This window comes from Macaca thibetana, chromosome 16 (genome assembly GCF_024542745.1).
Source record: "Macaca thibetana thibetana isolate TM-01 chromosome 16, ASM2454274v1, whole genome shotgun sequence".
Classification (NCBI taxonomy): Eukaryota; Metazoa; Chordata; class Mammalia; order Primates; family Cercopithecidae; genus Macaca; species Macaca thibetana.
This window is the reverse complement of record NC_065593.1, coordinates 57,288,557-57,315,505: the sequence shown is the minus strand read 5'-3', so window position 1 is coordinate 57,315,505 and position 26,949 is coordinate 57,288,557. Positions and strand designations below refer to the sequence as shown.

Genomic DNA, 26,949 nt, shown 5'->3' with positions numbered 1-26,949 from the left:
CCAAGTACCTCTGTGATTATCATGAATAATAAACATAGCCATGAAAATGAAATGAAATCAAACTAATAATTACTTACTTCAAAAGCAGTTTAACCCATAACGAACCCAACACCCGCTTTCTTCAAATGCGTTTATACTTTAGATGTGGCGAGAAGCCGGCGACATCGTCATTCACTCCAAGGTGACAGGATCAGGTTTCCAGGCAGGGTTTTCCACCTGCCCCGACCGTGACCACAGCCACGGACCCTCCGGAAAATCAAGACTGGGAGAAGCTCAAGGGTGGCCCAGGCTCAGGCAACTTCCCACCCAGGATGGGGCCCACCAGCCTGACCTGGAGAGCGTCTGTGAAGCAGCCGGCCCAGCGAGGGCAGCTTTGTCCACGAACCGGAGGTGGGCCTCATCCTCCCAGATCCATGGAGTCCTTCAGAATCGTGCCTCGCTCCCGTGTCCCACGTAGGAGGCCACGGGAGGGCGCGGGGGCCTGGGGGTGCCCGTCTCATCTGCCCAGAGCCTGCAGCCCTGACCAAGGAGGGCTCCTCATACACGGGCAGAAGCTGCGGACCCAGGGAGCCTATCCCATGCCATCCTCCGCATGTGGCCCGTGGCCCCAGTAGCCCTGAGACAGCCCGTGGTGCAGGAGGGGCCCTGGGCAAACTGAGGTGCGGCCCCCAAGTCCCCAGCACCCAGGGGTCACCACGCCTCGGCTGGCCTCACGCCCGCCCATTCCCAGGGCCCAGGAACGCCGCCCCTTTCTTTATCAACACCCAGAGCAGCTCCCGGGCCATAGGTGGGGCCTCCTCCAGTCAGAGGCACCTGTGCCAGGGGCTGGGGAACATGGATCTATGCCAGACAGGCTGAGGGAGGAGGGGCTGAGGCAGGAGGGGCCCAGGGAGGAGGGGCCCAGGCTCTCCCCAGGACGCTTCCAGGGCATCCAGGAGAGTCTGGCTTCGACACCACTCAGGGTGGGCGGCCGGCCCCCTCCCGGGAAGGTGCCCAAATCCCTGGACAGTCACCTCGGGGTGGCTGTGGGCAGAAACTGGGCTTGGCCTGCCCTCCCCGCCAGCCACCCCACCCGGGCCTCTGCACAGCTGGTCTATTCGGGGCTCCTGTGACCACCACTTTATTTTTATATTTTTAAGATGGAGTCTCACTCTGTCGCCCAGACTGGAGTGCAGTGGCGTGATCTCAGCTCACTGCAACCTCTGCCCCTCAGGTTCAAGCGATTCTCCTGCCTCAGTCCCCCCAGTAGCTGGGATTATAGGTGTGTGCCACCACGCCTGGCTGGTTTGTTTTTGTAGTTTTTAGTAGAGATGGGGTTTCGCCATGTTGGCCAGGCTGGTCTTGAACTCCTGACCTCAAGTGATCCTCCTGCCTCGGCCTCCCACAGTGCTGAGATTACAGGTGTGAGCCACTGCGCCCAGCCTGGCCATCAGTTTAATGCCAGGGCAAAGGGGGAGGAGGAGACCTAGCCTCGGCCCAGGAGAAGGCCCACGGGAGCCGGCACAGTGATGCCAAGAGCCTCCTTGGTGAGGACACTCAGACCCAGGCCCTCGGGATGCTGGCCGCTGACAGGGCCAAGCCTGGCGTGGTGGGGCCGTGGTGCCCATGGTGATTCGTGGGCCAGGAGCATTGGGGGTACACGCAGGGCTGTGGGAACGGTTGATGCTCACCTCCACCTGAATCCAGCAGAACCCCCACCCACCCCAAAGCGCACCATTGCTGCCTCCAGAGCCGCCACTCACAACCCTTCTCCAAAGCTGCCGCGGTTCGCTGATGCCGAGACCTCGAACGGAAGCTGCTGGCCCCACGTTTGTCCCCATTTACGGCTGATGCTTTAGCCAGTCTTCAATGGGCCGGGGGTTGCTCAACTTGGATGAGGCCACTCAGGTGGATGAGTCCTGTCCGTTCACAGATGGGGACTCGTGCCCCGTCCCTGTCCTGCTGGGTCCCTCTCCGAGGGAGGGGCTGGCCTCCAGCTCGGGCTACCAGGCCTACAGCCCAAGCACACGCGATGCTGGAGAAGCGAAAAGCTGGTTCCCTCCATTTACTCACAGATGAAAAGATTAACACATCAGCAAATCAAAATCAGAGGATTCCTAAGGCACTCTGTGCAATGGGGACGGGTGGGCGTGGGGGTGGCGCACGACTGGCGTGGCTGCCTCCACACGGGCCCTCCTGAAATTATCTTGGTCCGGCTGCCGGCTACGGGAACGCTGGGTCCTCGATGCCGTGGTCGGGGTTGCAGCTGAAGGCGATGGTGATGGCATAGCGGGTGCCCCAGTGGACCTTCTCCACCCGGTGCAGGTTCTCGGACCCCGAGGTGAAGAAGGAGACGCGGCCTGGGAGAGGAGAAGAGAAAGAGGTGACCACAGGGCCACACCCACACCACGGCCTTCAGAGGGTCTGCGGTCAACCCTAAAGAGCAACCCATCAACATGACCCACCGGGCAGGCTGGAGAAATCGCCCCTCTGGGGACTGCTTCTGCAGGAAGCAGGAGGAGCTGGAGAAACAAACCCAGCAATGCTCAGGGCACCTGTGGCGGAGGAGGGGCCCCCACGGGGACAGCAGGGACTCTCTGTGGTGGGCAGGACAGAGGAAGGAGCAGAAGATGAGGCCACCACTGGCTCCAGGCACCCCAGGCCATTTGGTCTCCTCAGCTCTCATGGGCCTTCCAGGTCTGACACTTCAGGATCTTATTTCTACTCACAGGTTGAGAACAAAAACCAAGCCCTGGGGGTGTTCTAACAAAGAATCAGGAAACACAAGTCAAGATAAAACATCCAACTTGCAAACACCTCTCTGGCTCCCTTCAAGGGTAATAGAGACGACGCCTGAACCGGCAGCTTCCACAGCAGTGACCAGGGCCCAGGGCCCCGAGAGGTGCTGGAGGCATGGACCTGTCTCAAGAGATGCCAGTTCATCTGCCTTAATATTGGAGTGGCACTGCCTACCCCACTGTAGAGTTCTACCAGTGGTGAACGCTTTTTTTCCAAAAAAAAAAAAAAAGAACTGCAGACACACTGATCTGTGTGACCTCACTCGAGGCTACAGAAGAGACAATTATATAATTTTTTTTTTTTTTTGAGACGGAGTCTCACTCTGTTGCCCAGGCTGGAGTGCAGTGACACAATCTTGGCTCACTGCAAGCTCCGCCTCCCGGGTTCACGCCATTCTCCTGCCTCAGCCTCCCGAGTAACTGGGACTACAGGCGCTGCCACCGCGCCCGGCTAGTTTTTTGTATTTTTTAGTAGAGACGGGGTTTCACTGTGTTAGCCAGGATGGTCTCGATTTCCTGACCTTGTGATCTGCCTGTCTCGGCCTCTCAAAGTGCTGGGATTACAGGTGTAAGCCACCACGCCCGGCTGACAATTATATAACTATTACCTAAATATCCCTCCATATACATAGGACTATATGTGTACAACATCAAATCACAGCTAAACACATAGATATATACAATTAGACAGATGTACGATATCAAATCACAGCTAAACACATAGATATACACAATTAGACAGATGTACGATATCAAATCACAGGTAAACACATAGATAAATACAATTAGACAGATGTACGATATCAAATCACAGGTAAACACATAGATAAATACAATTAGACAGATGTACGATATCAAATCACAGGTAAACACATAGATATACACAATTAGACAGATGTACGATATCAAATCACAGGTAAACACATAGATATACACAATTAGACAGATGTACGACATCAAATCACAGGTAAACACATAGATATATACAATTAGACAGATGTACGACATCAAATCACAGGTAAACACATAGATATACACAATTAGACAGATGTACGACATCAAATCACAGGTAAACACATAGATATACACAATTAGACAGATGTACAACATCAAATCACAGGTAAACACATAGATATATAAAATTAGACAGATGTACAACATCAAATCACAGGTAAACACATAGATATACACAATTATACAGATGTACAACATCAAATCACAGCTAAACACATAGATATACACAATTAGACAGATGTACGATATCAAATCACAGGTAAACACATAGATAAATACAATTAGACAGATGTACGATATCAAATCACAGGTAAACACATAGATATACACAATTAGACAGATGTACGATATCAAATCACAGGTAAACACATAGATATACACAATTAGACAGATGTACGATATCAAATCACGTGTAAACACATAGATATACACAATTAGAGGCACATGCAGGAGACAGGTTGTTTTAATTATCCGGAAGAAGATGGTGATACGAAATGTTCGACTCAAGTATTTATCGTGCTTAAAATGACTAAGATCAAAATATGCTAAAAAGCTGTGTAATTTCGAGTCCCAGGAGGCTTCAGCTGCTTTTGACTTCTCAAGAAAACGTCTGTCTTGTGCTCTGCGAGTTTTTCACTTTCCACAAAACTGCTGTGACTGGGACTTCCGGGGCGGGCGCAGACAGGCCGGGGCGAGCGCAGACAGGCCGGGGCGGGCGCAGACAGGCGGGGGCGCGCGCAGACGACAGGCCGGGGCGGGCGCAGACGACAGGCCGGGGCGAGCGCAGACAGGCTGGGCTCCCGCTTACAGAGGCTGGACGTCCAAACCTTCCCCTGATGCAGAGATGACTCAGAACAACTGACATGAAGGCAGAGCGAGGCCAGGATGCAGTCAGGCCAAACGCCCCAGTCCACGCCAGGGGAGACTGCGCCCAGGGCTGTGGCACACACGGCCTGAAGCCGGCTGCAGGGAATGGGCTTGGCCAGCCGCTGGCTGCAGCATGGAACTGTCCAACCTGTGGCCAGGGAGCAGCTGAGGGAGGCAGGATGGCAGGAAGTGGCCGGGCAGCTCAGGCCACCTGCCACAGGTAGTCATGGAAAGAGAGAGTCCCTCAAACTGAGCTTGCAAACCAAAGTCCTGAGCTAACCTGAGAAAGGCAAGTACAAATAACAGGAATCTCAAAATAAACAAGCTGGAGATCTTAAAAGAGATAAAAGAAAGAAGTCCTGACTGTCACATGGTCCCTGGTCTCACTGAGCAGCCAGGCAGGAGGAACACCCGTGCCGAGAGGACACGCCATAGGTGAGGGCAGTGCCCTGGGGACGGGTGAGGCAGCGGTGGGTGGATGGCGCTGGCACAGTTCAGAGGGCTCCCAGGCCTGTGCGAGTTTCAGCTGCATCTGGGGTCAGGGCCGTGGGCTCCACCTGAGGAGGCCCCTAACAGGGGTTCCCCCCTCCCCACACCCTCCCACCCCAGGACCTGGGCTTGTGTCACCCACAAGTTCAAGGAGCAGACGACTGTCCGCTCGGCAAATGCTCCCTGGCACTGCTGTGTCTGCACCGGGCTGGGCATGGCTGGGGCTCTGGGGCTCTGGGACTGCAAGGTCCAGCGTGATGGGCTCTGAAGCCAGCACCGCAGAGACACCCGGTGAGGTTCCCAGCCACCAGCGAGGAGGGCACTTGGTCACCGACACTTGGCTGGGGCCTCGTCTAATCTTAGATCCCGAATCCTTTTGAGAAGGGTACAGAGGTGAATGCACTCCAGAAGGGAGGGAGGGGGACCCTGACCGCTAAGGGGACACACACCAGGGAGGGAGGGGACGGCGCCCATCAAGGGGACACACACCAGGGAGGGAGGGGGACGGCACCTGTCAAGGTGATGGGCACCAGGGCATGGAGGGGAGCTCTGCCCCTGACTGACGGTGACCTCAGACACGTGGCCCTGTAGACACCGGCCTCCGGGGTGCTGGGACTGGCGCTGGACCTGGGAATCACTCAGCACCGGCCCGACACACAGCAGGTGCTCTGTGAACGCAGCCTCGCTCCCAGGGACATGCCCCTCACACCTGTGGTGCTTGCCTGAGCCAGGGGCCCCACGCCCAGGCCCCGCCCATGCCTCCTACCCGCTCTCGGCTCCACCGTCTTGTTGGCGCCCTCCTCCATGAACACGAACCGCCCTCCGCCGAAGTCCTCCAGGTAGTCGGAGAGGTACAGCAGCGAGGTGTAGTCGAAGGAGCCGTAGGTCACCTGAGGGCAGAGCCGGGAGGAGGGGGCAGAACGGGCTCTCAGCATGCGGCCAGGGCAGGTGCTGCTTCTCTCTCTTATTTTTTATTTATTTATTTTTTGAGACACAGTCTCGTTCCATTGCCCAGGTTGGAGTGCAGTGGCGTGATCTTGGCTCACTGCAACCTCCATCTCCTGGGTTCAAGCAATTCTCCTACCTCAGCTTCCCGAGTAGCTGGGACTACAGGTGCCCGCCACCACACCCAGCTAATTTTGTATTTTTAGTAGAGACAGGGTTTCACCTTGTTGGTCAGGCTGGTCTCAAACTCTTGACCTCAGGTGATCCACCTGCCTTGGCCTCCCAAAGTGCTGGGATTACGGGCGTGAGCCACTGCACACGGCCTCTTTTTTTTTTTTTTTAAATAGACAGGATCTCACTTCTTTTACAGACAGCATCACTCAGGCTATAGTGCAGTCATAGCACTGTCATCGCTTACCATAACCCTGAACTCCTGGCTTTAAACAATCCTCCTGCCCCAGCATCCTGGGTAGCCAGGACCACAGGCGCACGCCACTACACCCAGCTAATTTTTTCAACCCACCTACCTTGGCCTCCCGGGTGCTGGGATTAGAGGCATGAGCCACTAAGCTGGCTAATTTTTGTATTTTTTGTAGAGGTTGGGGGTCTCACTATAATGCCCAGGCTGGTCTCAAACTCCGGGCCCCGGGTAGTCCTCCCGCCTCAGCCTCCCGGGTGCTAGGATTACAGGCGTGAGTCACCAACATCTGTGCTTCTTATCTTCCAGAAGGCAAATTCACAACACGTGTCGGCCCCATTAACGAGGCATTCGTTCCTTTGCAACTTTAAAACCCCTCTGTGTCGTCTCCAGCCCCATGCATTCTTGCCCAGGACTTCCCGTAAGCTCAAATGTTGGAGCAGCCGTGTTCCAGCAAAGGCTGCGGGCAGCAGGCCAGCCAGCAGGGTGCACACGCTGGGCTGGTCCCCCGGTGCCGGCCTCGCTGTCCACATGCGGGAACCGGAGGCAGGGGGTGGACAGGCCTTTCTCCTTTCTTCAGAAGTGGAGCAAAATCCCAAACTTTTTAAAACTTGTAATAAAATGCAGACCCTAAGATTTGCCAGCTTAACTGTTTCTTCACTGTTTTGAAGCACAGTTCAGTGATGTTAAGCACATTCCCGGCGCTACACAGCCACCGCACCACCCTCTCCAGAACGTCTCATCCTCCCAGGCCGAAGCTCCGTCCCCAGGAAGCACCGACTCCCCACGCCCCCCAGCCCTGCCCTCTCCGTTCTGCTTTCTGTCTCTGTGAACCTGGCGACTTTAGGGTCCCCACAGAGGTGGGATCAGGCACGATCTGTCCCTCCGTGACTGGCTCACTTCACTCAGGGGTCGCAGCACTCAGCTTCGGTTCCAGAACCCAGCCCGGGCCACACCCTGGGGATGAAGGGTGCTGAGGACCACACCCTGAGGGTGAAAGGTGCAGCCGCCAGGAGACCGGCTGCAAAGGGGAGGGCGCGTCTCATCCAGCTCAGCCATCGTGAGCACGTCCAGAGCATGGAGGGAAAGAGACACTCTGGGGAGGGAAGGGGGATGGGGCTGCACCAGCGCGGAACTGGGCTCCCACTGTGCGGGCGCTGAGCTGGGATCCCACTGTGCGGGCGCTGAGCTGGGCACACCACACACAACAGAGCCTCGTGTGCAGTGGAGACAGCCCAGGCTGGAAGGCAGACTCCGGACCCTCCCCCTGGGCAAGATGGCCTCCTCTGAGTTCTCCTGGGAAGGAGAGCAGGATGGCGCTGAGGCCCGGCCCCCAGTCCGACCTGCCAGTATCCACCTCACATAATCCGCTGCAGGGAAGCCCAGACTCAGGTGGTGCCCTGGGGAGGTGGGTCAAGCTCCCTCTCCCCGCCCTACCCAGCTGCCAGGAGGCCCCTTGGGCTCAGCTCCCGTGGGCTTTGCCCCCTCCAGGCCTCATGGCTGCCCCCTGGAGTCCCCCCTTAAAAGCTTCCCAAACACAAGTCCGTGCCAGGCTCTGATTCTAAGGAGACCAGAGTAAGACAGACGTCAAGTGAGCAAAGCCACGGGCAGACTGCACCTGCCATCTATAAGAAGGAAACCACACCAGGATCCATGATCTGACAGACACAGCTGCCTTTTGGCATGCAATCGGAAGAAAGAACAATTGCCAAAACTGTTTGAAATGTGATTCTTTACAATTGACGGAATGTGGTATTCTTATGCGTTCGTTTTTATACACATACAGAAATTCAAAAAGGAGCTCTAAGATCTCAGGACTGTGGTTACCTGTAGGTGAGGGGATTACTGGTTCGCCTTTATATATATTTTACTTTTAAATCTTGTAGGATGTATCACGTATTCAAATATTCAAATTTTGACACATGATTTATTCAAAACTTAATTTAAAATAAAGTACACTGGCCAGAAGTCATAGCAAAACAGCTCTCCACGGAGCAACAAAAATCACCCCGGTTTCTAAACAGTTCTGTTTCACTGAAGTAAAATCTCTGCTAATTAGAAAAACACTAATCTTCAGACGCTACTTTGGTTTCCTGAGACAGAATTCGGTCGCGGGCCATGGAAGGAGCCAGGAGCGACAGGACCAGGGCAAATCCGCTGTCTGTGCTGGCGGAAGGCCAGTGAGTGCCGCGCAGTCGTGAAAAAGGAAGTGGTTAAAGCGATTACAGCAAAGCAGTGGTGCCGGCTGCTCCCAACACTGTAGCCCGAGAGGGAGAGAGGAGGATTGAAGGCAATCCCAGGCCTTTGGGTTCCTTCACTGTTCTTCTTCCCTTGGGTTTACCTTTTTTTTTTGAGAAAGAGTCTCCCTCTGCCACCCAGACAGGGGTGCTGTGGCGTGATCTCAGTTCACTGCAACCTCCGCCTCCTGGGTTCAAGCAATTCTCCTGCCTCAGCCTCCTGGGTAGCTGGGACTACAGGCACCCACCAATACGTCTGGCTAATTTTTTGTATTTTACTTAGTGGAGATGAGGTTTCACCGTGTTAGCCAGGATGGTCTCGATCTCCTGACCTCATGATCCGCCTGCTTCAGCCTCCCAAAGTGCTGGCATTACAGGCGTGAGCCACCATCCCCGGCCCTGGGTTTACCATTTTATTGCCAAGTAGCAGAGTGCCAAGATGGCAGATGCTGACTGCAGATTACAACTGCGATCTCTCTCTCTCCTGATTACAACTGAAACTGCACAGTGTGCATTTTGGGAGGCCGAGGTGGGCGGGTCATCTGAGGTCAGGAGTTCGAGACCAGCCTGGCCAACATGGTGAAAAACCATCTCTATTAAAAATACAGGCCGGGCGCGGTGGCTCAAGCCTGTAATCCCAGCACTTTGGGAGGCCGAGACGGGCGGATCACGAGGTCAGGAGATCGAGACCATCCTGGCTAACATGGTGAAACCCCGTCTCTACTAAAAAAAATACAAAAAACTAGCTGGGCGAGGTGGCGGGCGCCTGTAGTCCCAGCTACTCGGGAGGCTGAGGCAGGAGAATGGCGTGAACCCGGGAGGCGGAGCTTGCAGTGAGCTGAGATCCGGCCACTGCACTCCAGCCTGGGCGACAGAGCGAGACTCCGTCTCAAAAAAAAAAAAAAAATACAAAAAATACAAAAATTAGCCGGGTATGGTGGTGAGCCTGTAATCCCAGTTACTCGGGAGGCTGAGGCAGGAGAATGGCTTGAACCCGGGAGGCAGAGGTTGCAGTGAGCCGAGATCATGCCATGGCACTTCAACCTGGATGGCAGAGGGAGACTCTGTCTCAAGAAAAAAGAAAAAAGAAGAAAGAAAAAACAAAAAAGAAAAAAGAAAAAAGAAAAAAAAGGCTGCACCTGAAGAATAATTTAGTAACAAATGTCACATGGCACAGAAAGCTGGCCGTCTATCTTACTGTCACAGCGGGCACAGCGGGGGAGCGAGAGTTTGATCTTTCCAGCCACGTGTTTTCTGGCTTTAACCTTGTATTTGAGCTTCAGCTCCATGGCTGACACGGTGCCACTCAACCACTTCCATCCAGGCTGACTGTATAAAGGGAACTCACAGCTTCTACACCATAAAAATCAACCTTAAAGAATGGTTACAATACCATTCTGTTTATTAGCTGTGCTTTACTTTTATCTTCTAAAATCTTTTATTAAGGGCCAGGTGCGGTGGCTCACACCTGTAATCCCAGCACTTTGAGAGGCTGAGGCAGGTGGATTGCTTGAGGTCTGGAGTTTGAGGCCAGCCTGGCCAACATGGTGAAACCCCGTCTCTAATAAAAATACAAAAATTAGCTGGGCGTGGTGGTACATGCCCTGTAGTCCCAGCTACTTGGGAGGCTGAGGCAGGAGAACTGCTTGAACCCAGGAGGCAGAGGTTGTAGTGAGCCAAGATCGAGCCACTGCACTCCAGCCTGGATGACAGTACGAGACTGTCTCAAAAAAAAAAAGAAAGAAAGAAAAGAAAAGTCCGGGCATGGTGGCTCACACTTGTAATCCCAGCACTTTGGGAGGCCAAGGCAGGAAGATCACCTGAGGTCAGGAGTTTAAGAGCAGCCTGACCAACACAATGAAACCCCGTCTCTACTAAAAATACAAAAATTAGCCGAGCGTGGTGATGCGCACCTGTAATAATCCCAGCTACTTGGGAGGCTAAGACAGGAGAATCACTTGAACCCAGGAGGCAGAGGTTGCAGTGAGCCAAAATCGCACCATTGCACTCCAGCCTGGGCAACAAGAGCAAAACTCCATCTTAAAAAGAAAAGAAAAGAAAAGAAAAGAGAAATGGGATGGGCAATGGCTCTCGCCTATCATCCCAGCACCTTGGGAGGCCAAGGCGGGAGGATTGCTTCAGCCCATGAGGTCAAAGCCAGCCTGGACAGCATAGTGAGACCCTGTGTCTACAAAAAATTAGAAAAATGAGCCAGGCATCAGGGCACGCACCTGTGGTCCCAGCTATAGTCTTAGTCTCAGGCTGAGGCAGCAGGAGGGCTTGAGCCTGGGAGGTCAAAGTTGCAGTGAGCCATGACTGCACACCTGCACTCCAGCCTGGGTGACAGCCCTAACTCAAAAGAAATAAAAGAAATAAAGGTAGAAAGTGGTAGAAGGAAGCTCCCAGAGACAACACAGAGACCTGGGCCATGGAGAGCATGAGTGGCTGAGCAGAGGCCCATCTGCTGGAAGAGGTTGAGCATAAGTCTGTGAATAAATAACAATGAGGTAACCACAGGCCGTGTGGGCCGAGTTCTCCACTTCTTGTCACTATCAAATGAGAAATTTTATTTCTCCAACTCCATCAGTGAGACGAGGGTGTGCCCTGAAGCCTCAGAGAGGAAGACATCTAAATGCTTACACCCACCGGGCACGGTGACTCACACCTGTAATCCCAGCACTTTGGGGGGCCAAGGAGGGAGGATTGCCTGAGCTCAGGATTTCAAGACCAGCCTCGCTAACATGGTGTAACCCCATCTCTACTAAAAATACAAAAATTAGCCGGGTCTGGTGGGGCGTGCCTGTAATCCCAGCTACTCGGGAGGCTGAGGCAGGAGAATCCCCTGAACCCAGGAGGCCGAGGTTGCAGTGAGCCGAAATTGCACCACTGCGCTCCAGCCTGGGCGACAGAGCAAGACTCTGCCGCAACCAATCAATCCTAACACTGTACACACAACCGGCGGCTGCTGCAAAAGGCAGCCCTGTGGTAGACCCAGGACGCAGGAGAACGGGCCTCACCTCGTCCACGTGCGCGCTCGCCCTGCCCACGTGCGCGCTCACCCTGTCCACGTGCGCGCTCGCCCTGCCCACATGCGCGCTCACTCTGTTCACGCACACCACCCTGTCCGTGGGCACGCTCACCTTGTCCACGTGTGCGTGCCAGTACTCGTCATGCGCCGTCCGCGCCTCCGTGCTGTTTATGCGGGAGAAGAAGGTGGGCTTGGTCAGATGCAGCGAGGACGCGCTGATGCCGAAAGCCTCAGCGATGGTGAGCTGGACCTTCTGCCGCACCTCCCTGCAGAGGACATGACAGCCGTCAGCGCAGCCCCAGGCATAAGGGTCCCAACCCGTGGGCAGGGTCCCAGCCCGTGGGTCCCAACCCGTGGGCGGCAGGAAGAGGAACCAGCCCGCGCGCTCCAGACACGGGGCGGGGGCTCCCAAGCACACCGGGAACAGATACCGGCTCTGCCTGAGAAGGACGCAGCCCACAGCCCAGGCGCAGAACAGCCAGAGGCAGGCGCAAGACCACAGCAGCAGGACTGTGGGGAAGGAGAAGGGCACCTGTGGGATCCACGCTGGGGAGGCTGGTGTGGAGTCAGGCCCCAGATGCCAGAGCCCCCGGGCTGCATTTGCAGGGCCTGGAGCCCAGCCTTCTATTCAGCAAGGCAGAGGCTGCTGTCCCCTGACGTGGGCGTGTGGAGTGCGTGGAAGTGGAGTGGGGAGTGGGCGTGGAGCCTGCTAAATGTGGATGGGGTGTCTGTACTGGGGACAAGGGGACTCTCACTCAGAAGACCCCATGTGCCAGGCCAGAGTGGCTCTGAAATGGATATCTGGGTGGGCATGGGCCCATGCGGGGCACGAGGGGGCACTCGTGTGTCCTGGGATGGTTGCGTGACGCTTGGCTCCTCTGTCCTCATCTCAACCTGGGCTCCTCCAGCAGAATTTTTCTTTTTTTTTTGAAATGAGGCTTGTTCTGTCACCCAGGCTGGAGTGAAGTGGTCCAATCTCGGCTCACTGCAACCTCCACCTCTGGGGTTGAAGCAGTTGTCCTGCCTCAGCCTCCCGGGAAGCTGGGATTACAGGCGCCCGCCACCACACCCAACCAATTTTTGTACTTTTAGTAGAGATGGGGTTTCACCATGTTGGCTAGGCTAGTCTCGAACTCCTGACCTCAGGTGATCCACCTGCCTCACCTCCCAAAGTGCTGGGATTACAGGCACGAGCCACCGCACCCAGCCTCATCTGGCAGAATTTTAAAAACTGGTCTGATTTTACACAGCAAAAAATAAGAGGTCCTGACCAGGATGCAGCTGCAGGATTCCAGATCTGTTTCACTGACCTGGGCGCATCCTGGCCACGCTGGGCCTGCCCCGGCTTTTGCTCCATGAGATCTCGCCTCTGTGGGCCTGGCCCTAGCCCCTGGGCCTCTCTGTGGGGCCTCCCCAGACTGGCCAGGTCCATCACACCCCTCAGCCCCAGGCCACCCTGCCTGCAAACCCCCACCCACCTCACTCCTCCTTACCGGTATAACTGGAAGTCCTCCTCTGAGAAGATGTTCTGTATTTTATCCCCAAAGTATCTGTGAAAAAAGGAGTATTCACAAAGGTCACACTTCATTAATCTGTTGTTCATCTCCTTTCAGTTCAGCCATTCCTCAAGTCCCTGAAAATCAACTCAGAGCGACTCCATTTCCACAATGATAACTGCTATAAAGAAGGAGCTGGGGCCAGGTGCGACGGCTCCCGCCTGTAATCCCAGCACTTTGGGAGGCCAAGGCTGGCGGATCACCTAAGGTCAGGAATTCGAGACCATCCTGGCCAACATGGCGCAACCCCATCTCTACTAAAGATACAAAAAGTAGCTGGGCGTGGTGGTGCGCACCTGTAATCCCAGCTACTCAGGAGGCTGAGATGGGAAAATCGCTTGAACCCAGGAGGCTAAGGATGCAGTGAGTCGAGATTGTGCCACTGCACTCCGGCCTAGGCGACAGAGCGAGACTCCATCTCAAAATTATAATAATAATAATAAAAACAAAGAAGGAGCCAGCCGGGAGTGGGACCCGGGGCTAATGCGTGAGGCTGACACGGATCCAGGCGGGGAGGGTCTCTTTGCTCTCTCGGGGCCTCATGGAGCATCAGAGGCCCCATCGGATTCTTGGAGCTGCTCCTGGGAGCCTCCCACCTCTGCTGCCTCTTGCTCCCATCCCTTCTGTCCCTCGGCCCACAAAAAACACCAGATTCCCCTAAAGCTTCATGAACAAGCCCCCTGCGCACAGGCTGTAGAGAGCCCACACCTCCCGCTCCTGCGTCCCAACGAGCCACAAGGGAACTGGCCAACATCACAGCCACTGAGGCCCTGAGGCTGCACCAAGCCAGATCCTCCCTCCCGTGTCCGCGTGTCCACGTATCTACGTGTCCATGGCTAGGAGGCACGGAGCCGCTCACTTGGCTTTTTTTTTTTTTTTTTTTTTTTTTGAGACGGAGTCTCGCTCTGTCGCCCAGGCTGGAGTGCAGTGGCCAGATCTCGGCTCACTGCAAGCTCCGCCTCCCGGGTTCACGCCATTCTCCTGCCTCAGCCTCCCGAGTAGCTGGGACTACAGGCGCCCACAACCGTGCCCGGCTAATTTTTTTTTTTTTTTTTTTGTATTTTTAGTAGAGACGGGGTTTCACCGTGGTCTCGATCTCCTGACCTTGTGATCCGCCCGCCTCGGCCTCCCAAAGTGCTGGGATTACAGGCGTGAGCCACCGCGCCCGGCCTTCACTTGGCTTTTAGAGCCAGCACTGAGGTCACGCTGCAGCGCTCACCTGTACAGGTTCACAAAGTGCTTCCCCACAGACAGGGCCCCTGAGTGCAGGTCCAGAATGGATGCCTGGAAAAGACGTTGTGGAGTAAAGCTTGCGGCCGCAGCAATGGCAACGGCTGTTAAAAGTCACAGATGGTAAATGCGAGTTACCAAGGTCTGTCCTGCACACACCTCAGGTTTGTTTTGTTTTTTTGTTTGTTTTGTAAAAAGGATCTTACTCTGTTGCCCAGGCTAGGGTGCAGTGGCACAATCTCAGCTCATTGCAGCCTCAATATTCCAGGCTCCAGGCCAAGCAATCCTCCCACCCTCTGCCTCCCAAGTAACTGGAACTAAAGGCACTCGCCACCACACCCGGCTAATTTTTCTTTTTTCAGTAGAGATGGGGTCTCACTATATTACCCAGGCTGGTCTCAAACTCCTGGGCTCAAGTGATCCTCCCACCACAGCCTCCCAACGTACTGGGATTACAGGTATGAGCCACTGCACCCAGCCTCAACCCAGGACCTTCTTAAAATCCTCCCAGACCAGCCAGGTGCAGCGGCTCACACCTGTAATCTCAGCACTTTGGGAGGCTGAGTCAGGTGGATTGCTTGAGGCCAGGAGTTCAAAACCAGCCTGGCTAACATGGTGAAACCCCATCTCTACTAAAAATACAAAATTAACCAGGCGTGGTGGCGGGCTGTAATCCCAGCTGTAGTCCCAGCTACTTGGGAGGCTGAGGCAGGAGAATCGCTTGAATCTGGGAGGCAGAGGTTGCAGCAAGCCAAGATCGCACCATTGCACTCCAGCCTGGGCTACAAGAACGAAACTCCATCTCAAAAAAAAAAAAAAAAAAAAAAAATTCCCGGACCAAACACTTTTGTTCCCTGTGACCTAAAGAACAAAAACCAGGGGACGGACATGGTGGCACGTGTGGGCTGTTTTCAGTCTGGCGCCGCCTCTGTGCAGCTCCACGCCGGTCACAATCACGTGTCCCCGTAGGCAAGTGTTGACTTCTCTCGAGTAAACGTCTCACAGCAGTGCTCCCACCTTGGCCTCCTGGGTGGCTGGCGCCACAGCACGGACCATGCCAGGCGTGAGTCATCACTTTGTAAGGCACTGAAGTGTTTCTTGCCCGACCATCCACCTCTCAGTCCTTCCCCACATCCTCAGAGGAAGAGGCTTCCAGCCCACGTCAGTCACCCCACCTATGACCCCAGAGGAGCCCCACTGCTGCCCCTTCCTCATCGTCACGGCCACTGGTCCTGCGGCACCAACCTAGCGTGGGCCTGTTGAATGGTAACTGAACCCAACGCAGCGGCCCAGCCAGCTCTGTGCAGGACAACTTCCCATGTGAACGTGGAGGAAGTGGTGAAACACAAACCCACCCACTCGCAGATCTGTAACAGATAGCCCCCAAACTGAACCAAACCAAATTGAAATAAAACAAGGAACTCAGGCAGGGTATGGCAGCTCACGCCTGTAATCCCAACACTCTGAGGGATCAAGGCAGGTGGGTCACCTGAGGTCTGGAGTTCGAGACCAGCCTAACACGGTGAAACCTCGTCTCTACTTAAAATGCAAAAATTAGCTGGGTATCGTGGCACATGCCTGTAATCCCAGCTACTCAGGAGGCTGAGGCAGGAGAATCGCTTGAACCCAGGAGTTGGAGGTTGCAGTGAGCGGAGATCGCCCCACTGCACTCCAGCCAGGGCGACAGAGTGAGACTCCGTCTCAAAAAAAAAAAAAGGAACTTAATTTTCAGAACCCAAGAGAAAAGAGTTTGCAGAAAAAAAGTCACACAGACCATCATAGAAATATTTTGAAATTCTTGAAGAGTCTATAAATTAATTTCTTAGAAGTTTCAAAGATGCAGAAAGACTCAGGTCTATTCAGTGATTATAATTCAAAGCGATCACCAAATACACAGAGAGAAACAGATCTTCAGACAATTCCACACACCAAGCAAGAAAATAACCCTGAGGAAACCACATGGGAATTTGCGCCAACACCAGCTGCACTGGGGACTGACTCTCAGCCACTGCCCGTCAGGAAGGTGAGGCCACGGCGGGTGCTGACTCCGTGATCCCTGTGGCTGCGGTAACACAAACCAGGGCTTTAAAACAACACGAGTTTATTCTCTCACAGTTCGGGAGCCCAGAAGTCCAAAATCGAGGTGTGGCCGGGGCCCTGCTCCCTCCCAGGGCTCCAGGGGAGGTGCTGCCTGCCTCTTCCCATAGCCCTACCACTCCCATCTCTGCCTCCGTCTTCACAGGACCTTTTCCTCCTCCCCCTCAAATCTCCCCCTGCCTCTCTCTCCTATGGGCACTTGCCATTGGATTTAGGACCCAAAATCCCGGATGATCTCATCTTGAGATCCTTAAGTTAATTACATCTGCAAAGGTCCCTTTTACAAATCAGATCATGTCCACGGGCTCCAGGTGAACACATTCTCCGAGGCCATCAGCCGACACCCTGCAGCGTCACACAGGGGACGACAGCCCCACAGGGCGTCCATGGAAGCATCCAGTTCGGAGGTTGCAGGATGCATTGCAGCATGTCTGTCCCACGGAGGCTCTGCTGTTTCCCGGCAGCTCCCCGCGTCCAGCGCACACAGCCATCTCCTCGCTGGGCTCCCACCCCTCTCCCTTGCTGGCTCTCTGCTTCCAACCCCCTCTATTCCCCCAACGTGAACTGGAGCCAGGCAGGCTGTGACATGCCATGAAGAGATGGCCACACACATCTAAGGACACACTCTTCCCAACGAGGGTCTGCTGCACAGGTTTCAGTCAGGTGCAGCTGCTGCAGCTGGTGCTGAGAAACACCATGGTGGGCCCCACCCACATTTGGGGGCATGCAGGGAACCCTGCACGTCTGTGCCTTCCCCTTCCCATCCAAGTGAGAGCAAAGTTAAAGGGTGAAATAAAGGGGGCAGGAACTACATTCAACTCACCCCTCCATCAGATCCTCCCAGGGAGAGCCCCTTCTCAGCTATGCTGTAGGGAGAAAATAATTCGGAATTTAGTTACTGGAATTGTCTATAATGTATCATCTAGGCAAAACGTCAATCAGCACAATTAATGCAATGTTAGTGGGTCCTGCACGTTTAATGTTTATGATGTAAACAAATGTTTAGACCAAAGGACTCAACTTTTTCTTTTTTTTTTTTTTTTTTTTTTTTGTGAGACGGAGTCTTGCTCTGTCACCCAGGCTAGAGTACAGTGGCCGGATCTCAGCTCACTGCAAGCTCCGCCTCCCGGGTTTACGCCATTCTCCTGGCTCAGCCTCCCGAGTAGCTGGGACTACAGGCGCCCGCCACCTCGCCCGGCTAGTTTTTTTTTTGTATTTTTAGTAGAGACGGGGTTTCACCATGTTAGCCAGGATGGTCTCGATCTCCTGACCTCGTGATCTGCCCGTCTCGGCCTCCCAAAGTGCTGGGATTACAGGCTTGAGCCACCGCGCCCGGCTGTCTTGTCAATATTTGACTCAGCTTAGAAACGACTGGGCTTCAGCACTTTGGGAGGCCAAGGCGGGTAGATCACAAGGTCAGGAGTTCGAGACCAGCCTGGCCAACATAGTGAAACCCCGTCTCAACTAAAAATACAAAAATTAGCCAGTTGTGATGGCAGGTGCCTATAATCCCAGCTACTCTGGAGGCTGAGCCAGGAGAATCACCTGAACCCAGGAGGCAGAGGTTGCAGTGAGCCAAGATCATGCCACCGCACTCCAGCCTGGACAACAAAGCAAGACTCAGTCAAGAAAGAAAGAGAGAGAGAGAGACAGAGAGAGAGAGACGGAGGGAGGGACGGAGGGAGGGAGGGAGGGAAGACATGAATGGCTGGGCTTAATCTCTCATCTTCAACATTGAAAGCCACCTGGGCCAAGCTAAGGAGCCTAGGGAGCATCTAGGGGAGGGCCCGCTGCTCCCCATCTCTCCTGGGACCTCAGGCAGGTGGGGGAAGCTTTGAGATTCACCAGCTCAGGAGATAGGGGCCCTGCCCACAGTGGGAGAAAGACACATAGGCGCCAGCAGTGCTGGACCAGAGAGGACCGCCCCCAGCTGCCACAGGTGCTGGGAGCCGCCTATGGACACCAAGCGGGGACACGCTGGTGCCTCAGTGAGACGCAGTAACCCCACGTGGAGCTAGGCAGCATCCTTGGGGGCAGGCTCCCTGGGGAGAATCTCAGGGCAGGGCACGTGGCCCAGGGCTGCACACGCTTAGCATCTCAACAAGTGGTTGGAAAATCAAAACTTTCTTTTAAGATCTCAGTAAGAAAAATCCAGCACCAGCAGCCTCTGAGTGGCGTCCTGTGCTGCCACAAGTCACAGCCAGGTGGGCTGAAGGGCTCCTTGGAGGCAGTTTCAGGGCAGACACTGAGTGGTCATTGAGCAGTGTCCTGGAGGCTCTGTGGGGAGCAACGGGCACTCAGCAGCAGTCCCCAGAGGCGGCCATGACCTCTGCAGAGGAGCCCGGGCCTCCAGGTACTCTCTCAGCTACTGTTTCGCTGAGGGCCACGGTCTCCTCTTCTGAAATTGGAAAATCTGAGCTTGGCCCTTGAAAGCACATAATTCTTTTTTTTTTTTTTTTTTTTTTTTTTTTTTTTTTTTTTTGAGACAGAATCTCACTCTGTTACCCAGGCTGGAGTGCAATGGCACTATCTTGGCTCACTGCAAGCTCCACCTCCCGGGTTCAAGCGATTCTCCTGTCTCAGCCTCCTGAGTAGCTGGGATTACAGATGCGTGCCATCACGCCTGGCTAATTTTTTGTATTTTAGTAGAGACGGGGTTTCGCCATGAGCCCAAGCTGGTCTCAAACTCCTGAGCTCAGGCAATCCACCCACCTTGGCTTCCCCAGGTGCTAGGATTACAGGCATGAGCCACTGCACCCAGCGCGGAAATTCTTAAAAAATTATAATATAATCTTTTTTTTTTTTTTTTTTTGAGATGGAGTCTTGCTCTGTCGCCCAGGGTGGAGTGCAGTGGTGCAATCTCGGCTCACTGAAACCTCTGCATCCCAGGTTCCAGCAATTCTCCTGCCTCAGCCTCCCAGGTAGCTGGGACTACAGGTGCCTGCCACCACGCCCAGCTAATTTTTTGTATTTTAGTGGAGACAGGATTTCACCGTGTTGCCTAGGCTGGTCTCGAACTCCTGAACTTAGGCAATCTGCCTGCCTCGGTCTCCCAAAGTGCTAGGATTACAGGCATAAGCCACCGAGCCCAGCAATAAAATCTTTAAAACCGCTTTATTACTAATAATGCTCTGCTTCCCGCCCTGGCCCCACTCCACGTGTGTTTGTTTAAATCCCACCGTGCTCAGGGACGGGCGGTTACCTGCGAATCTGCTCCGCTTCCTCCCTGGTGATGACGACATCAGTGACACCTCTGCCGCATTTCCTGGGGGTGCAGCCTGGGAGGGGACAGCCAGGGTGAGATGCAGTTTCCAAGGCTACCGGCGCATGCCCTTCCAGGGGATAGGGGCCACAGCTGGCTAATACGCCCGGTCAAATGTGAATTTCAGACACACAACCACAGCTCTCCAGAGTGCATGCGCTTTGTGCAGTGTATCTGGAGTTCATGTCTCATTGGGCGTCCTTGGCTTCCAGTGGCTCCAACTGGAGATTTAATCCAGAAGCACCTGTTGCTGCCCCAAACCTTGGGAAAACCACAGAAGCCCCAGACACGGCGTCGACAGCATTCCTGAACCATCACTGACTGCAGATCCAGACACCCACAGGCACCGTCAGAAAACCCTCCTGAGACCACCAGAGCGGAAAATCCTCCTGTGACCACCAGAGCGGAAAATCCTCCTGTGACCACCAGAGCGGAAAATCCTCCTGAGACCACCGGAGCGGAAAACCCTCCTGAGACCAGAGCGGAGCTTGTGGGTCTGGCCTCAGTCCTTCCCCAGGGCACAGCGAACTGTTCCCCACATCCCCCTGTCTCTCCCCGTACCTCGGTGACCTGCGGAGGCTGAGAGAGAAAAGGAAGAAGCAGCTCAAATGGGGGTCAGGGTGGTCGGGGGCAGGGACAGGGGCAGGGTCGTTGGGACAGGAGCAAGATGGTCGGGGCAGGAGCAGGGTTGTCGGGGCAGGGGCAGAGACAGGGTAGTTTGGGGCAGGGGCAGGGTCGTTGGGGCAGGATCAGAGTGGACAGGAAAGAGTCAGGGTCATTGGTGCAGGGGCAGGGTGGATGGGGCAGGGTGGTCAGGCAGGGTTAGGGTGTTTGGGGCAGGGTGGTCGGGGCAGGGGCAGGGTCGTTGGGACAGGGACAGGGTGGTTGAGGCAGCATCGCCCAGATGCACAAGGTACAGCAGACTGTCAGAGAGGGGCCCAGCGACCCGCCCCTGTGGTTTGGTATGAAGTGCAGCTGGCTTTGTGCGCTGGGCAGGCCGCAGGCCATGCCTGACTATGAGACGGCAGCCCACAAGCACCAGGACATGGGGCCAACCGGGACTCCACAATTTGCTTTTCCTCCCTCTCCCTACATCCTGCCTAGAAAGCCAACCCTGAGCCTGGACGTGAAGCCTCCCTCTCGGGACCATGGGAATAAAAGCCTCGCACTCAGGGCTGAGCGCCAGCATCAGGGGCTTGGACCCAGGCATCACATGGCACCGCAATGACCTTGTTCCAGGAGATAAACAAAGCTCCACTTGGTTGAATATCAGGGAAGGGGGGCTGTAGTTACATGTGGTTAAATGATCTAAAGGACATAGTCTTTTTATTTCAAAAACAGAAAGTCATTTTATGCTTTTTTATAAAATTTCCCCCACTAAACATGAGGACACAGGAAAGCGGAAAGCAAACGGCAAATGCAATGAGAGCCACACAGGCCTGTGGCACAGCCTCTGTACTAGCAACAAGAATCACTAGAGGGAAGAGAGGGTCCCCTGTGGCACAGGAGCGACTCGACAGGAAGGGGAAGGGACAGCAAACAGCAGACAACATTGTCCCATGACACATATGGCAGCCAAAGCAGAGACGCTGCTGGGTCCACACTCAGTGGAGATTCTGATGCCCCTTTCCATAACTGGTGGGTGAAGGGGACAGAAACTGGTGACGAGAATTTGTGCACATGAGCGTGGGTCAGGAGAAATACCCATAAAGTTGTAAAAAATGACCAAAAATCCCATGCATTTAGAAATTTTTTAAATTTCCAAGTAACTCATGAGTTAAAAAACAATAATAATGAAAATTAGAGGCCGGGGTAGTGGCTCATACCTGTAACCCCAGCGCCTTGGGAGGCCAAGGCGGGTGGATCACCTGAGGTCAGGAGTTCGAGATCTGCCTGGGAAACATGGGTGAAATCCCGTCTCTACTAAAGTTACAAAAATTAGCCAGACATGGTGGCAGGTGCCTGTAGCCCCAGCTACTCAGGGGGCTGAGGCAGGAGAATCACTTGAACCCAAGAGGCTTGGCGGAGGTTGCAGTGAGACAGATCACGCCACTGCACTCCAGCCTGGGCAACAGAGTGAGTAACACTCTGTCCACAAAAAAAAAAAAGAAAAAAGAAAGAAAGAAAAAGAAAATACATCAAACCATTTGTTTTATTGTAAAATACATACAACATAGAATTTACCATTTTAACCAAGCTTTTTAAAAAGTGTGCAGTGTGGTGGCATCAGGCACAATTGCATCGGGCAGCCATCACTAGCACCACCTCCAGAACTTTTCCACCTCCCCCAGGTGAAATCCCAAACCCATTAAACATGGACTTCCCATCCCCCCTCCCTCATTCCAACTCTTTTCTTTTTTGGCAGGGGTCAGGATCTCGCTCTGTCACCCAGGATGGAGTGCAGTGGTGCACTCTAGGTTCACTGCAGCCCCGACCTCTCGACCTCCCAACCTCCTGGGTTCAAGTGATTCTCCCACCTCTGCCTCTTGAGCTGGGGGTACAGGCGTGCACCACCGCACCTGGCTCATTTTTTATTTTGTAGAGATGGGGTCTCACTGTGTTTCCCAGTCTGGTCTTGAACTCCTGGCCTCAAGCGATCCTCCTGTCTGGGCTTCCCAAAGTGCTGGGATTGAGGATGAGCCACTGCTCCAGGCCATTCCAACCATTTTTAATGTCGATAAATTATTAATGATCGCAAGAAAAAATTCTGCTTGGTGCTGGCATTCAAAAAAGAGTTTTGCAAAGCTGGGATGTTAGAGAACTGCTAAGAAAGAGAGAGCACCCACAACGACCCGCAACAGAAACACTTTCATTTTCCTGACCCCGAGGCGGTCGCGTCCCTCCCTGCGGCGCAGCTGGGACCACGTTCACGTGCGTCACAACAGCGCCCCTTTGTGGAAGAACTTGGCAATCTTTTCTTGGTTCAAGTGCAAAGCATTGAATTGAATTTTTTAAAACCTGAATTCTGCCTCAAAAACCCAGTCGCGCATCTTGGATTTTTAAAACTAAGATTTTTTAAACATCCAGATAGCATGGAATGCTCAAGAAAACAGAAGTGACAGGAGGCCTACAGGCAGCGGGGTCTGCACTGGCCGGCCCGGTCAGCCCAGCTCCGGGGCCGTCCGCTCTCCAGGGTGCTGAACCCCCGGCCCTGCTAACCGCAGCGCTGCTCCAGGCTCTGGGCTGCCCTGGAACCACCACCACCCCCATATCAGGCCCAGGCAGAACGGGAGCGGGGGAGACGAGCTGGGGCACAGGACAGCAGAAGGGCTGCCGGTCGTTCCTTGTTACATTTTCCCCAACATTCTCCGACTGTACCACATTCTCCAGTCAAAAAATCTTTCTGGTTTTGACTTTCTCATCCCTATCTTTCTAAGGCAAACCATCTCCTCCGCTGGACCGCACAGCTTACTAAAACGCTGACCGTGGCCGGGCAGTGATGGGCAGGGCCCGAAACACCTGCACTCCCAGCCAGGTGTGGACTAGCCAGCCTGCAGGAGGGGAGAGGCCATCTGCTACCCCCAAGCATACCACATCCAACCCAATTCCCACCCCTTCGTCTCAGCCAATGTCCTTTAACCACATTGAGTCTCATTTTAACGCGTTGCTTTTCTGAACTACCGCAGAGCCTGTGGCACTGTACCTTCAAACCTGCGGTGACTGTCATAGTCCTCAGAGCAGGGCACCTCGATGAATCTCCCCGCCACCACCTCGCCACGGCGGGCCAGGACCTCTGTGACCCCGTCTTCGGCCCCTAAGTTGCTCCAGAGCAGGAGTGTGGTGAGCACAAGGCTGGCCCCCAGGCCCGCAGTCCTTAGCCACGGCCTCTGCCACAGCCTCTGCACCTCCCGCGGGGATCGGTCCTTCTTGGTGCTGAGAACAGAAAACAGGCCACATCACCCAAACGCGGAGTGAGCCAGAGAAAACACTCCCCAATCATCAAAGTGCATGCGCCATGACCCGGCCTTCACTCACACCTCACCCCCGAAACGAGGGCTTCCTGCCTGGGGCCAGCGCTGTCCACTCAGGAGACACGGACTCTTCCCTCCCTTTCCCTTCAGGGGTCTCCAATACACACTAGCTGCCTCCTGAGCCAGGGAGTTTGAGAAACACTGCAATAGAGACCCATGGGTTTTAAGTAGAAGAAAAAAAAAAAAAGAAAAGGCCAGACATGCTCCTTATAAAGGCCACTTGAGGCGGGCGCCGTGGCTCATGCCTGTAATCCCAGCACTTTGGGAGGCCAAGGCGGGCAGATCACCTGAGGTCAGGAGTTCAAGACCAGCCTGACCAACATGGTGAAACCCTGTCTCTACTAAATACAAAAAATAAAATAAAATAAAAATAACCAGGCATGGTGGAACATGCCTGTAGTCCCAGCTACTCGGGAGGCTGAGGCAGGAGAATCATTTGAACCCGGGAGGCGGAGGTTGCAGTGACCCAAGATTGTGCCATTGCACTCCAGCCTGGGCAATGAGAGCAAAACTCCATCTAAATAAATAAATAAATAAATGCCACTTTAATGTGAGATGTTTCACAACAAAATAAGGATGTTTAAAAGGGTTTGCTTAGCAAAATGGGACAGGATGGGGTGCCCTGTGGTGCAGCTGTTCTAGGACAGGCTGGTAGTGATGGGGGCCTCCATGCAGGGGTGAACCCTAAGGACAGGGGCCGCTGGAGGAAGGCTGTTTCCAGAGTGGGGCAGAGGTGAGCCCCCTACAGCTCAGGTATTCCATCAGGGCCGCACTCACTCCCCTCCTGTAAGATAAGCTTCATGTCTGCTCCAAGGAGCAGGTGTTGGGTCTGTCCCACCGCTGAGAAGAGAAGGGATTTGGACACATGTATTTCCAAAACTTGAATAAAGGCTCATTTAAGGTATATTAGGACAATATTTCTTTTATTTATTTATTTTTATTTATTTATTTTTTTGAGACAGAGTTTCACTCTTGTTGCCCAGGCTGGAGTGCAATGGCACCATCTCGGCTCACTGCAACCTCCGCCTCCCAGGCTCGAGCAATTCTCCTGCCTCAGCCTCCTAAGTAGCTGGGATTACAGGTGTGCACCACCACGCACAGCTATTTTTTTGTATTTTTAGTAGTAAAGACGGGGTTTCACCATGTTTGTCAGGCTGGTCTCGAACTCCTGACCTCAAGTAATCTGACCGCCTCAGCCTCCCAAGGTGCTGCAATTACAGGCAAGAGCCACCACGCCCAGCCTCAAAAGTCTATATTTCTATATTAACTATTCAGTGCTGACAAAAACTGTTACTCAGTATTTCAGAAAATGTACAAGTGAACTGGAAAATTTTTAAATGTATTAAATAACTTCTCATATTATTATTGAATAAAATAGGTAGGTCTATGTTTATACTTGAAATATTCTTTTGGAGAGATTTGGTTTTTGGGAAAAGGTAGAATACTTATAAACCATCGCTAGGTCATTCATTTATGCTTAATAAAATTATAGCTGCATGCTAGTCCGATGGTAGTGGGTTCCCAGAACTTAATAACCTTAGTGTCACTAACGTTGGTATACAACCTCCCACTGCTAAATTTGACTGGCTTTAAAACAAATTATAGCTGTGGCCAGGTGCGGTGGCTCACGCCTGTAATCCCAGCACTTTGGGAGGCTGAGGTGGATTGCTTGAGGTTGGGAGTTTGAGATCAGCCTGGCCAACATGGTGAAACCCCGTCTCTACTAAAAATACAAAAATTAGCCGGGTGTGGTGGCGGGCGCCTGAAATCCCAGCTACTTGGGAGGCTGAGGCAGGAGAATCTCTTGAATCCGGGAGGTGGAGGTTGCAGTGAGCCGAGATTGTGCCACTGCACTCCAGCCTGGGCAACAGAGCCAGACTCTGTCTCAAAAAAAAAAGAAAAAGAAAAAGAAAAAAAATTATAGCTGTGAACTAGCATAAGGCATTTAATATTAAGGAAGGAGACCACTACTACTACTGCTGCCCTCCTCCCCCCACCTTGCCTAGTTCACAAGACAGGAGGAAAGAGAGAAAGAAACAAAAGTAAGAGAAATAGCCAGACAACCTTGGCACCACCACTCGGTCCTAGGAGTTAAACAAAGTAATAATAATAACATCAACCCCTGGCCTAAACTACTTGTGTTATCTGTAAATTCCAGACACTGTAAGAAAAAAGCATAGTAAAACTTTCTGTTCTGTTAGCTGATGCATGTAGCCCCCAGTCACGTTTCCCACGCTTGCTCGATTTATCACGACCCTTTCACGTGGACCTCTTAAAGTTGTAAGCCTTTTAAAAGGCCAAGTATTTCTTTTTTGGGGAGCTCGGCTCTTAAGACGCGAGTCTGCCGACGCTCCCGGCCGAATAAAAAACCTCTTCCTTCTTTAATCCGGCGTCTGAGGAGTTTTGTCTGCGGCTCGTCCTGCTACAATATCCTATCTAGTAGACTCCAAAAGCAGCTGAGATGAAGGGGGGATAAAAATCTCAAGAACAAACTATGAGGTTTAAGAGTCACTGTAGCTATCCAAACCTGAGGTGTCCTCCTGATTTTCCTTAACTGACGGCTTCAGTGTGCAACTCCTCAATAGAGGGGAATTGGGCACTCTCGAAAATAGCAAAATATTAATATCAAGCAAGCGAGAAGCTGTATTCTGCACGCTAGAAGATCCTTCACTAATACCTGCAAACCAATGATCACCTGTAACATTTTAAAATCCTAAAACTAAGCATTCTTCCATGGCACCCGATCCTCTAGAATTCCACGGGGAAAGCAATCTTCGTGGTTTAAAAGTGAAGGCGGAGGCACGCTCCCGGCTCAGGCGGACTTTCCAGGCTGCTGGGTGGGTTACTCCACGCGACAGCGACAGCCAAACGGCAGGTTCCCGGAGCAGCAGCAGCAGCTCATCAGGCTGGAAGCAAAGCTCCCTTCTCTTTCTCATGCCCCTCTGGGGTCGGTGGGCCTCCACTGTCCGCCACCGCGGCTTCCGCCCGCACCTGCCCCGCTCCCAGCATGGGATGCGGTAGGCCCCGCCCCTCCGCGGCAGACCACACCCCGCCTGCC

The 26,949-nt window shown here is 53.6% G+C and overlaps 1 protein-coding gene and 1 long non-coding RNA gene across 6 annotated transcripts in view; one reads left to right on the top strand and one right to left on the bottom strand.

Moving 5' to 3' along the window:
• Positions 1-2,029: 2,029 nt before the first annotated feature.
• OGFOD3 (2-oxoglutarate and iron dependent oxygenase domain containing 3) overlaps positions 2,030-26,949 on the bottom strand; it is a 231,783-nt gene continuing 206,863 nt past the window's right edge. The window contains exons 3-10 of the mRNA XM_050763740.1: positions 23,564-23,793; positions 19,861-19,936; positions 17,482-17,524; positions 14,551-14,615; positions 13,269-13,325; positions 11,888-12,041; positions 5,914-6,037; positions 2,030-2,339 (exon numbers count right to left, since the gene is read on the bottom strand). Of these exons, the coding sequence (XP_050619697.1) occupies positions 2,203-2,339; positions 5,914-6,037; positions 11,888-12,041; positions 13,269-13,325; positions 14,551-14,615; positions 17,482-17,524; positions 19,861-19,936; positions 23,564-23,793 (886 nt within the window). The 3' untranslated portion in view covers positions 2,030-2,202. The remainder of the gene's footprint in view (positions 2,340-5,913; positions 6,038-11,887; positions 12,042-13,268; positions 13,326-14,550; positions 14,616-17,481; positions 17,525-19,860; positions 19,937-23,563; positions 23,794-26,949) is intronic.
• On the top strand, positions 3,452-4,325 carry LOC126938966 (uncharacterized). Of its 5 annotated transcripts, none has more exons than XR_007720262.1 (4): positions 3,452-3,591; positions 3,796-3,897; positions 4,102-4,184; positions 4,232-4,325. It is a non-coding gene; the product is annotated as an uncharacterized LOC126938966 (long non-coding RNA). The 5 variants fall into 5 exon arrangements; XR_007720261.1 differs by having other exon boundaries at positions 3,694-3,846; positions 4,051-4,133; XR_007720260.1 differs by having other exon boundaries at positions 3,452-3,693; positions 3,847-3,948.